A 15,025-nucleotide genomic window follows, 5' to 3' on the forward strand; every position below is an offset into this window, starting at 1 on the left:
TCATATAAAAGTATTTCTAAGATTTCCAGAAGTTAAGGAAATTAAAATTCTTAGAAACTAAACCAAATGTTTTAAAAATCCAAGTTAACATACATTTAAGCAAATCTTTGGTTTATGAGACTAGTTTAATATTGTTGGTTTAATAAAAACACCTATGTCTTCTGAGTTATGGGCATTAAGTATAACACAAGAATAGGTTTTTATTCTACTTGAATATGTTCTTCCTAAATTTTTACAGGTTTACTGACAGAATAAACTAGCATTATATCTACATTTGTACTTAGCCAAGTTGAATCATTATTCTGACAAATTGTACTTCAAAAGTAATTATATCTTGTAATAAGCCAACTTGAAGATAGTTTCCAAAATCTTTTAGTAACTTAAAACCTTAGACTTATGCTAAGTTAGTCCATGGATATTAAATACCTAAGTCATTTCTAAGTAAGACAGAACACTGAAGCATAAGCATTTTAAGTTCATATAAGTTTTTACCTCTTATTTTCATGGTACCAAGAAGCTACACATATTTGAGTCTATCAATGAACATATTAATTTTTGTCACATTGAGAAGTTATACTATCTGGAAGTGCATGGCTATAAGCAGTTGTAAGATGTATATTCATAAACTCTGCCAGTCTACTACAAAATGTTGGTGTATGACAGACAGTTCACAACTATCCACCTCATAGTTTTCTCTGTAAAATAGTAGTTACTGTAATTGTAAGTTATAACCTTGTATGTAAATGAGACTCTAATAGAAATAATGACAGAAAGGAACAACTCTATATGCAGAATGTGTTTTTAAGGAAAAAAAAAAATGGTCCTAAAGTAAAATGACTAACTGTTCTGGAATGAGAAAGAGGAACATGCAGAACAAAACCTGAATGGACAGAGAAAATTATAACAAGTTGATGATAACAAGAATTTTATTTGTCACGGTCAAAGCTAGCTAAGACTTGACAGGTTTATTTGTAAGATTTTCAGAAAGTGCTTCAGTATCAAACATTATACTTGTACAAAACTAAAATCTGGTCTTCTACTAAAATGACAAAATTTTCTTGGGTTCTGATCTGCTGTTAATAAAGAGGTTATAAAAAGTTTTTCTTTGCTGAGTAATCAATCTCCTTAGAAGCCAAAAATTCAGTGTCTTTTCAGAATTTCCTGTACTTGGTGTTAATTTTATCATGTCTTATTCTAAAAAGTCTTCTCACTTTTGAAAGAGCTAAAGTTCTTTCCTATGTTCACTTTTTAAAAAATATTTTTTTGACACTGGTTAAATAGGTTGCCAGGTATTTTTTCTCACTGATCCATGATCCTATTTAATCGAATGTTCAAACCTCCTGACAACTTTTGACATTCTGCCTTTTAAAATTCAAATACTAAATGATGTCTTTTGCACCTACAACTGTCTTCAAAATTTCCCAAAGGGCCCATGGAAGTTCATAAAGGATTAATTCTTTCACCTTGTAAGAAGAGAGCTACTAAAAATAATTGGTTTATTTGATCAATGTTATGATTTGCATGGGAAGCACTGTCAAATCAGAAGAGAGGCTTACCCTCCCTAGATTAAATCAGTATGGGTAAAATGTTAATATGATTATTTCAAAAACTGGATGAAGTTCCTAGAAATTTATCACTAGCCTCAGTGTTCACAATATGTTTCCATTTCCTGAGTCCCAGGGTTGCTTTGTCTGATATTAGACAACAGTACAGAGTCATCAATTTTGATTTTTCTTTTTTATGATTTTTTTAATGTTACCTTGGTCACAACTTCATTTCTCTAATTTGAATACAGTGTATTATTGGTAGGCCAGTGAGTGGCTCTCCACCAGGGACTCACTTAACTTACATACAGAATTTTATTATACAGATGTTTAGCACTTACTCCAGACTTAACTAAAAATTTTTACTTGATAATCTTGATATATTCGTTTTTTTATTTTTTTCCGGTACGCAGGCCTCTCACTGTTGTGGCCTCTCCCGTTGCGGAGCACAGGCTCCGGACGCGCAGGCTCAGCGGCCACGGCTCACGGGCCCAGCGGCTCCACGGCATGTGGGATCCTCCCGGACCGGGGCACGAACCCGTGTCCCCTGCATCAGCAGGCGGACTCTCAACCACTGTGCCACCAGGGAAGCCCCCTTGATATATTCTTGATATGCTCTAACTATATGCTTCATGACACATTATGTCTCAGGATTACTGCATATCTTTAAGTCTTTTTCTGTACAACAGTTATATTCATTTATACTCATAAATCAGATGTAATAGCTACTCTTTTTTAAAATAAGGTTGGGCTTCCCTGGTGGCGCAGTGGTTGAGAATCCGCCTGCCGATGCAGGGAACACGGGTTCATGCCCCGGTCCAGGAAGATCCCACATGCCGCGGAGCGGCTGGGCCCGTGAGCCATGTCCGCTGAGCCTGCGCATCCGGAGCACAGGCTCCGCAACGGGAGAGGCCACAGCAGTGAGAGGCCTGCATACCACAAAAAAAACACAAACAAAAAAAAATAAAATAAGGTTAATCATTATGCTTATAGCTATCTTGCCTAAAACTTTTCTGGACTGATTCTGGTTTGCATGCCAGAAAAACAACCAAACTTATTCATCAACTGTATTATTATTATTACTACTTTAGATTTTTTATATTTATTTATTTATTTATTTTTGGCATGCTGGGTCCTCACTGCTGCACATGGGCTTTCTCTAGTTGCAGTGAGTGGGGGCTGTTCTTCGTTGTGGTCATCACGGTGGCTTCTCTTGTTGCAGAGCACGGGTTCTAGGCACACAGGCTTCAGTAGTTGTGGCTCGCAGGCTCAGTGGTTGTGGCTCGCGGGCTCTGGAGCGCAGGCTCAGCAGTCGTGGTGCACGGGCTTTGTTGCCCCGCAGCATGTGGGATCTTCCCGGTACAGGGCTCGAATCCATGTCCCCTGCATTGGCAGGCAGATCCTTAACCACTGCGCCACCAGGGAAGCACAACTGCATTATTTTTTAAAACAAACTCTCATCAGATCTTTCACTTTTAAAACTACCTGTATAAGTCATCACCACCATTTTAAGTCTTTTGTCATCTACAGAGTGTTTTTTGTTTTACTTCGATGCTTCCCTGAAAGTGCCTGCAAATGAGCTACAGGCCAAGTGCTTGTCTCCAACAAAAAAAGGATCGTTGAAAGAGGACTATACCGGTAACTCCTGGGCACAAGCTTCTGATGGCCATCACTTAAATAACTTCCAGACTATACCAGTGGACTGAGTCAGGATTCCCAAAAAACTAGTGAAGCAGATGGATTCATGAGACTGTTAACCCAAGATCTAGCAGAACAAGAATTAATCACACAGGGCTGAATAAACTGATGAAGGATGATTATAGGTTTTAAAATATTGCTGATGCTTTAATGTCCTATTTTCTGGATATAAGGAATTCGTTTCTCTTTTCTCTTAAGCTACCTATAATTCATTGACAATTTCAGCAGACTATGCTTTTGTAAACAGAAATAAAAACATTTGTCTTTTTCTCCCTAACTCATCCATAATTCAAAAACAAAACTCTTATTTAAATGAGTATTCTTATTTTCATGGCAACATAGTTATTTGTATAGGTTCAATAAAAGTCTGTCCTCCCGGTTGGAAACATTATAATGCAACCAAGGCTTTGACTGGATGTCATATTTGAAAGTCACGTTCACTTAAATCTAATACCACCAGTTACTTTTAAGGAGCTGTGATTGATTTTATGGAACAATGCTTACAGTTCCCTTGGGGAAAACTAGACTGGTACCTGGCTTACAGAGTTCCCAGACTTACAGGTAAAGTAAGCAAGGTCAATTCCAGGCAGGCCCAGGAACCCTAGGATATTATGGGGACCTTAGGAATTTATCCAAATCTATAGGTACTGCAAGTGAAACCCAATGGTGAGTACTTGACTTGGCTTCCTGGCCTCACGAGGCTTTCAAAAGTTCAATCCAAGATTCCTTATAAAAAGTCCCATTGAAGCAGACCTAAAATGCCTACACCTACATAAATAATCAGACCAATCTAACAAGACCAACTTCACAATGACTTTAATCTACTTTGTTGTGGACTGAATGTCTGTGTCCCCTAAAAGTCATATGTTGAAACCCTACACTCCCCCTCATGTGAATGTATTAGGAGGTGGGGCCTTTGGGAGGTAATTAGGATTAGATGAGGTCATAAGGGTAGAGTCCTCATGAATAGGATCAGAACCCTTATCAAAGTCCAGAGAGAGCTTGGTTCCCCTCTCTTCTCTCTGCCCTGTGAGGATACAAAGAGAGGTCAGCAGTCTGCGAACTGGAAGAGGGTCCTCAACAGAATCTGACCATACTGGCACCCTCCTGTTGGGTTACCAGCCTCCAGAGCTGTGAGAAATAAATTTCCGTTGTTTATAAGCCATCTAGTCTATAATATTTTTGTTGTAGCAGCCTGAGCTGACTAACACATATCCCTAAGACTGACAAATTTTCTTTTAAACAACAGCAGGACTGACCAAGTGCTCACAACTACCCTTGCTTATCCACGGACTTGGCTTGAACAAACTTTAGTCAGGTTTTTCTCCTTTCCCACAAGCCGCTAAAGTGTGGCTTGCCCAAAATTTAAGCAAGCAGATGCTCTTAGGCTCCCTTAACAGCGCATTCCAAGCCATCAACTGACTGCAGTAAATTTTAAAAACTCCAGTTAAACTATCTTGATCATGCAATCTGCTCACCCTCACCCACTCGTCCCACACGCTTACAAAGTTACTGCTGGCCCTGCTCACCCTTCTCCATAAAAGAAGAGTCTTTTTGTGTTTTATTTTGAGATGCCTACAGATCCTACAGAAGAGCATTCTCCCTTTTGCAATAATCCTTTTGAATAAAGTCTCTCCTTACCTAAATCTGGACTAGTTTTTATTTTACAGTAATATGACAAACCACCTATGTGCAAACTCCAAAATTACAATGTTATTTTCCCCTATCAAAAGTGATTGGTATCATTTTCAAAACCATATTAAGGTCCAGATGAAATTAGATACATAAAGAAAGCACTGCGTGTAAAATTACTGTCCAGAGTACAAGCAATCTGGCCTTAGGTCATTCATCTTTCTAGTGTCAATTAATAATTTAAATTTTCTTTTTTTTTTTTTTTTTTTGGCCTAAAAATATGATTTCACTTCATATCCCCAAGTTCCTGGCCCTTCCAAGCAAGGTATCACAGAAACAAAAATTAGCAAGTTACGTTATAGCTAATAGGATCACAGCATTGAAGTACCTGTAATGTTCACCAAATTGAGCCCAGGTACATTTTAGTATTTTCCAGACTCACATCTGCATGACTTTTTGTGAGGACAGTCACTGCCATAAATAACGCAAACAGCTTGAGAAACAAAAGCATGTGCTAATAATATCAAATAACACTTTTCCTTGTATTTATGATGAATTATATTTTTTATTTATTTACTTTTTTTTTTTTTTTTTTTTGCGGTACGCCGGCCTCTCACCGCTGTGGCCTCTCCCATTACGGAGCACAGGCTCTGGACGTGCAGGCTCAGCGGCCAGGGCTCACGGGCCCAGCGGCTCCGCGGCATGTGGGATCTTCCCGGACCGGGGCACGAACCTGTGTCCCCTGCATCGGCAGGCAGACTCTCAACCACTGCGCCACCTGGAAAGCCCGATGAATTATATTTTAAATGAATAATCTCAAAGGCAAATATCCTATTCTTTAAGTTGCCTAGTCCATGTATCTGACTAAATTTCAAAGTTATTCACATGGAGCAGAGTTCTCTTCATTAAGAGGAGGTCCTTTTACAGAAGATATGTAAAAGACTCTCATACAAAGACTGAAATATACAATGCAGGAACTCAGTATAGCATTCACCCATCCTAGAGCGAGAAGTCCATCAACTGATTTTAATTATTATAAACAAATACAATAATAAAATCCTCAATTAGACAATATTTTGATAAAATTATTTTGCCCATAAGTATGGGCAACTTTTAAATAAGTAAATATGTATTATATTTATTAAATACTTATTTAAATAAGTAAATAAGTATTATAATCAACCAAACTATTTATTCTCTAGCTTATTTATAATAATCACCTAAAAGTCTTCAAGTTGCAATTCTTTAGAAGGTAAAATAAATTTAGTAGTGGCCATCTTGTTTATATAAAACAAAATACAAAATATCAAAAGTAAAAGTATTTCATGGACTTTGTTCCAGTTGCAAAAGAATCAAGTTCAAAAACCACTGGTTTAAAACTACTGTCTACAACAGTGCCCAGAACATAAATGTTTTACTCGTCTTTCCTGTGCATTAACATTTCTTTTAAATTAGCCATCTTGACAATAGTGACCCTTTACTCAAAGTCCACAGACTGTGTGCACTGTGCTATCCCTTTGCAAACACCTCATCAGTTCCCACAGAAATCTTGCAAGGTATTATCCCCGCCTAATAGTAGAAGAAATAGTAGAAGAAACTAAAGCTAAGTAACTTGTCCAAGGCTACATAAAGTGGTGGAAGACGAACCTGATTTGTCAACAAAGCCCATACCTTTCTGCTACAGTGCCCCTCTTTACCATCTTCTCTCAATATCAACTTGCAATAAAATTTCCGTGATGAAAATGAATTTTCTCAGAGTACTTACCCATGGCCTAAGCAGAACTATAACCTGTATTACTTGCTTTTCCAATATATTCAATTTATTCACATAAATTCACATAAAATATATTCACATAAAATTCCCATAAAATATTTTCCATTTACGTACTCCTTCACAGAATCTTCTTTGATATTCAAAAAAGACAAATCTTTCTGATAGTCAAAGCATATATAACTATACAGAAAAGCATTTCAGTTCAGCAAATGCAAAAACCTCCTATTAAAGAAAAGAAAAATTCTCTGAAAAACTGAACCATGGGGAATCACTGTTAGGCCTGATGATAACAATGAGCTGAAACCCTGAAGTTTCATAACCAGTCAGATTATTTCCTAGTCAGATGAGCAAATCTAAAGCCAAGTAAGTAAGACGGAACTAAAGTATCAGATTCAACTATATGAAATTATCATCAAATATCAATTCACATGACTCAACCTAACGCTTAAAGGGTTACCTCTAGTCCAGGTTCCCTCTATGTGTGTTGCTTGGAACAAAGGTTCAGCAGAATGTTAAAAGGATTTACGAAAAAATTCATTGTCTACTTTGGGAAACAGTGGTTTCAACAAAGTTAAAACCAGTCTCTACCTCAGAACCTCTCAGAGCGCTTAGTGTGTTAATATGAAGTGAGAACCTCCAAAAGAAGGATTCATTATCCTAACGAAGGTGTACAGAGATTAGGTAACTTATCCAACGTCACACAGCTAGCAAATGACAAACTTAGAATAAGAACCGAATTCTCCTCATTCCCACACCAAAATTCATTCTATCTTCCCAAGATTTCGTTATATCTGATACTAAACAATTTTCCAAAGATCACTCCTGTCAAAATTTAAGATGGGAAACACTAGTGGCTTGTGCTGACACTATTTACCACCACCCTACCAAAACAAATAACAACAACAAAAGGTAAGTAACAAAGAATTCTTATAAAAAAACAAAGCCTTCTCAAAATAGGCTAGACATAGTATTTACAGATTATACACACTTATGGTATTCCAAAACTTATATTCTTATAAAAAAATATTTCCTCTAGGAAATCAGAGCTATAATCTTTTCTAACCAGCACCTGGATGGAAGTAAGGATGGCAAGCTAGATCGTGAGGTCCATGAGAGCAGGGCCCGTGTCGATTTTGCTCACCAATATACCATCAGAACCTGATATACAGTAGATACATATACCATACCTAATTGCTGAAAGAATGGACAATAAATCCCTGCTCTAACATTAATTAGCTGTAGGATCTTGATCATGCTATAATCTCTCTGAATCTGAGTTTCCCCACTTGCAAATGAAGTGGTTAGACCAGAAGGACCAAGATCTCTTCTAACTTTAAGAATTTGTGAATCTCATATGAATTAAATCTCAAATCTCCAGCATTTGAGGATACGTCCACAATCAAAAATTATAACTAAAAATTACATTTGCAAATCACTTGATATCCAGTACTTCATTTAATATACCCAACAAATTTGCAAATTAGCTTGGTATTACTACCCACATTTTACAAGTAAAGAAACTGGGGCCCAGAGAAACTCACTGACAAGACTAGAATCACAAAGTATTAAGTAGTGAAGCATGGATTTAAACCCAAGATTTTGGTATTGAAATTCCCAAATCTTTCCATTACACCTTGTCCTCTGATGATAGGGATAGGGTTGCAGCCTAGATAATGAAAGCATTATTCCCTGGCTTTCAGCTATTGATTTAACAGGGCTAGAGGACAAAAGGTCTCCCAAGCTCTCCCATCATCCCATCTTCCCAATGTTAAAGTTCCAACTCTCCTGTGAAGAAAAATTATCTTAATGTAACAAATTAATCACATTTCTCCCTGGAGTCCAAGGTTATCTAATATTGCCATTTTAACAGAAGATGACATTATCATGGAATGAAAAGAATCTAAATTATGAATAAAAATCTTTCACACTGAAAGACGGTTTTAGTTCAAATATATACTCACGGTTAAGTATACTGAATTCAAAGACCACCTCATACCATTATTAGACTACATTTAAAATGAAAGTTTCACTTTTGGAAACTTTGCTTGCTACTGGAAATGAGGCAATTTAACTATTAACTTTTTCAGGTCTTCTTACACAATATCATACTTCACAATATTACTTCAAGTACAACTTCTCTTAAGTCCAATAATGAATAAACCCAACTCTAGGCTCAAACGTGGTGTTAAAACAAGTGGCATTTACATCATAACCTTCCCTTCCAAGAAACACAATTGGGCAACGAGAAACATCCCGGGTTATGGATTTCAATTTCTCAAAGACTTTAACCCATCAGCTGACTCTCCTATTTGATAATTCTATTAATCTCCTGTCTTAAAACATATACATATTCTATGTCAAATATAATTGTTTTGCACAGCTATAGCAAAGTCCCCTTCCGACAGAGAGTATACTATAACAAAATAAACATATACTTATTAAACCTCTCAAGTACGAAACACTGCATTAAATTCTCTGCCATGAAAATGAAATGGGCACTAGCTTTCTGGAGTTTACACGTGGAAATAGTTTAGGATATGCTTACAGTGAATCGTAATTAAGTAAAAGTAAGATACAACAGGCAGACGTAATAATCCTGAAGCGTAACTAAAGAAAAAAAATTCCTCCTCCAAAAAAATGTCAATCACCCTCATCTAAAATAAATATATACTCAAAAATGGCATATCTGGCTCATTTATAGCACAAGACTATTAGTTTCTATCGTGTTCTGGAAAGCTCAGTAAGTTTGTACACTTAACAAAAGTTTAGCCTGTTAAATTAATAGCTAAAAATCTCCTTAGACCCAAGAGGTTCCGTACCTGAAAAGAAGTGACCGTGAACACAAGCGAGAGTTTTAACAAAACCAAAGCTACAAGTCATTGCATCAATCGGTACTTAAATTCCTCTGCTGGTAAATGCTCCATAGCATCAGAGTCATCACCACTTCACCACTGGTAAGTCTGAGAAGAGCCGTTGAAATCTTGCGGGCCAGTGAAAAACCTCAGTGAACTGTCACAAAATAAAAGTCACAGCGTATGTGACAGCTTTGCAGGCCAATTAAAAAACAAAAACAAAAACCCATAGGACCATCGAATTTACGCGATTCTCGGGGCAAATTATCTAGAATACCCTATGTTATTTACCAAAGTGCCAAGCAGTCCCCAGGAGAGCGCAGCAGATGATAACTTAGGTCCCAGGACAGGCTCCTCTCCACCAAGGATGACTCTCCTACTTGGTGCCAACTGTGCACTTGCATGCTCCGAAAATAGGGGCAAGTCCTGAATGCCAGGAGTTGCAAGGGCAACGTTTCTATTTTATTATGGCCTGAAGCCCTGGCGATTCCCAAAGCTGAACCTCTCGACCTTTAACCTCGGAGTCACTTTCCAACTGTGCTCTCACCCACGATCATTATATCCCCAACGGAAACCAGTTATTAGCTGTAACAAGGCCTGGAAAAATAGTAAGGGAGCTCTCAAAGTTCCCAGGACCGACACGGAAAAGGCGGGGGCTTCGAGGGAGAAGCCCAAAGTGGAAGCATCTTGGGCTCCACCGTTCCAAGAGCCAAAATCCAGACAAAGCCCCTCGTCCTGGGTGACTTCAGGCAAAAAGAGACACACCGACCCTCAGTCACTCGGAGAGAATGGGGCTCCGCGGGGTCGGGGTGTCACCCGGCCAGGGAGGCCGGACGGAGGCTCCGCTCTACCCCGACGAGGTGGGCAAAGCGAGGCGGGGGATGCAGCGTGGCCGGGTCGAGCACTCAGCCCCTTCTCCCGGGCCCCTCTCTCCCTCCTTCCCCACGACCAGGCCTCTCCCGGCTCCTCTTCCCCTGCTTCGCCTCCTCCCCTCCCCTCCCCCCCCTCGACACCGCAGAACGAGGCCCCCTCCCCCCCCCAAAGCCCACCAACTTCTCCGTTCCCCCGCTTCTCCCCACCTCTCAGGAGCACGCAGAAACTGCAGGCCAGGAGGCTCCTCAGGACGGCCCCCATCTTCCCTTCTCGCGTTCGCTTCTCTCACCGGCGAGGGGCGGCCCGAAGAGGGGGAGGCAAGAAGCCGGGACGGCCGCCGCAGCGGCAGGTCTGCACGCTCATGCTTCCCAGCTTTCCCGAGAGAGAAGAAAGAAAGGGGCCCGTCAAGGCTCCGCGCGCGCCGCCGCCGCCGCTGCCGCCTTCTCTACCGCGCCGCTCCGCCCGGGGCTCGCGCGACGCCAGCGTCTGCTTCCATGCCGCCGCCTCCTCCCCCGGTTCCCCGCTTCCCCCGCGCAGCTCCTCATTCAGCCTCTTCCTCTCACGCAGCGGCGCAGGGATATGCCTCCCGCCGCCTGCACAAGTCGCCGCCGAGGTCTCCCTGCGCGCGGGCGAGCCCCCTCCCTCGGCGCCGCCTCCCGGGCACTCCAGAAAAGGAGAGGGGGCCGTGCGCACGGCCTGGCTGGGGGACCCCGGGAGACCTGCGGGGCGAGCAGAGACGGGCGGGAGGAGAAAGGCCGCCCGGCGGCGCATTCCAATGGGATTCTTTCCCGGGCCGGCCCCTTCGGCCCTCCCCGCGGAGGGCGTGAAACGACGTCGAACAACATCGGAGACGGCGTGGTCGGGACTACTTTCTGCGGCTCGGCCCGGTCGCTGCCTGCGCGGGTCTTTGTGCGGCCGCTGCCGGCCGAGCCAGGTGGGGCTCCTGGGCCACGTCGGCCGCCACCTGGGCCGGGGCCGCGGGGGGCGGTGGAGGACGGCGGGCCGGGGCCGGCGAAGCCGCAGGGCCGCACTCGGGGAGCCGCGCGGGTCGCAACGCGGGTGATGAGCTTAGTCCCAGGGTTGGAAATTGGTTTAAGCATCTATTTTTTTTAAGGCAAATAAAAATTAACGCTGCGTCCACAGACTTTCAACGTAGATATGGTTCGGGTGTTCAAACGCCAACACAAAACGGAGATTTTTTAAATTTGTCTCCTGCTTTCCCAGAACTACAGACTGCCCCCTCAGTTAAGTCCAGCAAGGGCTAAAGATTTCTAAACTGGCAGATAAAATTCCAAGATAAATGCGTCAGCACCTAAGACAGAGCGAAGGGACAATCAGTCAGAACTGTCTTCGGGATTTTACAAACCGCGTTTAATGATGAATGTTGGGCATGTTTTGACGATCCGTTTTCAGCTTGAGGAAAGGATTCCTCGGAATCGCAGACTCTGATTTTGTACAGCCTCTGCTGGCTGCTCTCCGTGCACTGGGCATTCAGGAGTAACAACCCACACGCCCCTGGAATCACATGGCAGCTTCAGTGCGGGGGTGGGGGTGGGGGGTGAAGGGGGAGGTGGGGAGGGAGGAGGGCAAGCCACCAAGAGTTAACGTAAAGGAGCCATTAGGTGCAATCTGCCCAGCTGTCACGTGCCCTTACCTGGGGTCAGGTGGGTGCGGAGCTGGAGCTACTCCCGCATTGATACTGGTATCTTAGTAACATTGGATGGAGTTCACCAAGTGCTGAGCACACATGATCAGATTTGACACTCACAGCTACCCTGGGGTAAGGCAGGTCGTGTCACTTAGTATCCTTAGTGCACAGAGGAAAATGAGAAGCTGAGGAGTTCAATGACTTACCCAAGGCCACTCAGGTAGAGCAGAGCAAGTCAGAACCCAGCCCAGGTCTTCCGACTGCAGACGCTCTGCTCCTTCCGAGAAATGCACACGGAACCAAGGCGATAGGGGTCTGTAAGCAGAAGGGCAGAAAGTGAAAGTGATTTCACTTTCTCCTAAACTCACCTGTGAAAGTCTGGCCATCATTGATTTAAATTACCTTTTTCCAAGAAACATGTCAGGACTCTCCAAGTTTTGTATTCTGTCCTCCTCAAAACAGGTTTTCAGCAGTAGCCTAGAGAATATTACTTCGAAGCTGTGAGGCTGTGGAGACAACACGATATAATAGGAAGGCATGAGCTTTGGAATAAGACCGGTAGGCTCCAAAACCCTGCCAGTTACTAGATGTGTAACTTTGGGCATGAGATTTAAGTGCACTGCACCTCAGTTTTCTCATCTGTAAAATGGGGATAATACCTCCTTCGGGTTTGTGGTAGGAATTAAATTTTTAAATATATACAAACTTCTCACTATATAATAGGTGCTCAATAAATGACCATTTCCTTTCCCAGCTGCTGCAAGGTGAATAGTATCATTGTAACTTGGAATCCTTCAAAGAGAATGGAAAAGAGGGGAAAAAAATTCATGCTCGAAATGTTTATTCCTGGATTATTTCCAGTTGGAGGTAGATAACTGTGAAGCCAATAAAAATTAATTTTCAGGACTCCCCTCCCCCGACTTTCACAGGCCCCTTCCAAAGCCTGGGTAGGGACCCTAACAATGAGCTCACATGGTCCTATTTGCAAAGAAAGATAATTTTGTATTCTTTTTCTGAAAACATGACTCCAAATTGTGTAAATTTCAAGTTCCACAAAACCTGGATCTGTTTCTATTTATAATAGAAAACTGGGTATAACCTAAGCCGCTTTTAGGCTCTCAACCGAAGCAGGGAAATGAGATATGCAATCCTGGAAAAATGATAATTTGGAGGACTACGAAACAGTGTTGGAAAATGCTTACAGTTCATTAAGCTTAAAAACATATAAAAGTGCATGTACATTTTAATTACAGCTATGTAAAATATAAATATATATATACATGTATAAACAAAAACATATATATATATATCGCATATTTGAGAAAAGACCGAAAGTAAATACACTAAAACAGGGATTAGATGGTGAAATAATGTAAGATTTACTTTAGTTTTCTGTTCTTAAATTTCCTTTAGGGCTTCCCTGGGGGCGCAGTGGTTGAGAATCCGCCTGCCGATGCAGGAGACACGGGTTCGTGCCCTGGTCCGGGAAGATCCCACATGCCGCGGAGCAACTAAGCCCGTGAGCCATGGCCGCTGAGCCTGTGCGTCCGGAGCCTGTGCTCCGCAACGGGAGAGGCCACAACAGTGAGAGGCCCGCATACCGCAAAAAAAAAAAAAAAAAAAAAAAAAAAAAAATTTCCTTTAATGTATTATATATTTTTTTGCAATTTCTTTAAAGGTACGTATGTGAAAATCTATAGCTTAAGCTTAAGCTCAGCCAGGATGCTGTTCTTAGTACTTAATTTGTTTCACGTGCATTCAATTGCACGTTAAAAATACTCAGTGCCAGGGGCTTCCCTGGTGGCGCAGTGGTTGGGAGTCCGCCTGCCGATGCAGGGGATGCGGGTTCGTGCCCCGGTCCGGGAGGATCCCGCATGCCGCGGAGCGGCTGGGCCCGTGGGCCATGGCCGCTGGGCCTGCGCGTCCGGAGCCTGTGCTCTGCAACGGGAGAGGCCACAGCAGTGAGAGGCCCGCATACCGCAAAAAAAAAAAAAAAAAACTCAGTGCCAGTCCCGGTATAAAGTGCTGGGTATGCAAAGTTGAGATTAATCGTATAATCCGTACCCTCTAGAAGCTTACAACCTGGTTTGGAAACTCTAATTAATAAAACAAATAAATAAAATGTTAAAATTGCTGTAGTGCATGTTTGTGCCATGTCAACAAGGAATTCAAGTACAGAAGCAGAAGCACTGAAGTCTGCCTGAACAATTTAAAGAAGGGAAAATAACGCTACAGCTGAGTCTTGAAATTTAAGTCGGAGTTTGTCAGGCCAACACGACTGACAAGGAATTCCAGGCAGAAGGGGAGCAGGTGCAAAGGCACTGAATTATTCGAGAGAGAGCTTGGCACGTTGCGGATTTGAAAGTAGATCCATATATCTGAAGCGTAGGGCGCTTTCAGAGAATATCGGGAAATGAGGCAAGACCGTTAAGTAGGTATTGGATAATAAAGAGCTTTTTAAGTCATGCTAAGAAGTTTAGATTTTCACCTCTTGACAATGGACATCGAAGGATTTTTCTCATGGAGAGAACTGATTTGCATGTTAAATAATTTCTCTGGCAACAGTGTGAATAAGAGAATGAAGGCAAAGCAAAAAGTAGGAACACCAGTGAGGAAGTTATTTTTAGTCTATGAAAGAGATGGTCAAGACAGCAGCACTGGAGATTGAAAAAAGATGGTGGGTTTCAGGAATACGAGATAGAAACAGCAGGATGTGGTAACCTAACAGATGTGAATTTGGAGAGAGAGAGAAGTCGTCTATGATGAATTTCCAAGTTTCTAAAATATGCACCCCAGTGAATGGGAGTCTCATTTACTAAGAAAAGAAATGCATAAGGAGCATTCCAAGAGGGACAGATGATAAGTTCAACAATGGGTCTTTTATATTGGCGGGGTCTGTAAAAGACCAAGCTGCTGCTATCCAGGACACCGGTTTTGTTTGACTGCTTGTTTGTTGTTTTTGTTTTTTAAATTTTTATTGGAGTATAGTTGATTTACAATGTTG

The 15,025-nt window shown here is 41.8% G+C and overlaps 1 protein-coding gene across 2 annotated transcripts in view; it reads right to left on the bottom strand.

The window, feature by feature from the left end:
* Positions 1-11,129, bottom strand: part of LRP6 (LDL receptor related protein 6) — a 181,320-nt gene extending 170,191 nt beyond the window's left edge. The window contains exon 1 of one of the 2 annotated variants that reach the window (XM_059082624.2): positions 10,580-11,129. In XM_059082624.2, coding sequence (XP_058938607.1) covers positions 10,580-10,634 — 55 coding nt within the window. In that variant the 5' untranslated portion in view covers positions 10,635-11,129. The remainder of the gene's footprint in view (positions 1-10,579) is intronic. The other variant, XM_059082627.2, reaches the window with a different exon arrangement.
* Between the last annotated feature and the right edge of the window lie 3,896 nt (positions 11,130-15,025).

The sequence above is a fragment of the Kogia breviceps genome, chromosome 12, assembly GCF_026419965.1.
Source record: "Kogia breviceps isolate mKogBre1 chromosome 12, mKogBre1 haplotype 1, whole genome shotgun sequence".
In the NCBI taxonomy this organism is placed as follows: domain Eukaryota; kingdom Metazoa; phylum Chordata; class Mammalia; order Artiodactyla; family Physeteridae; genus Kogia; species Kogia breviceps.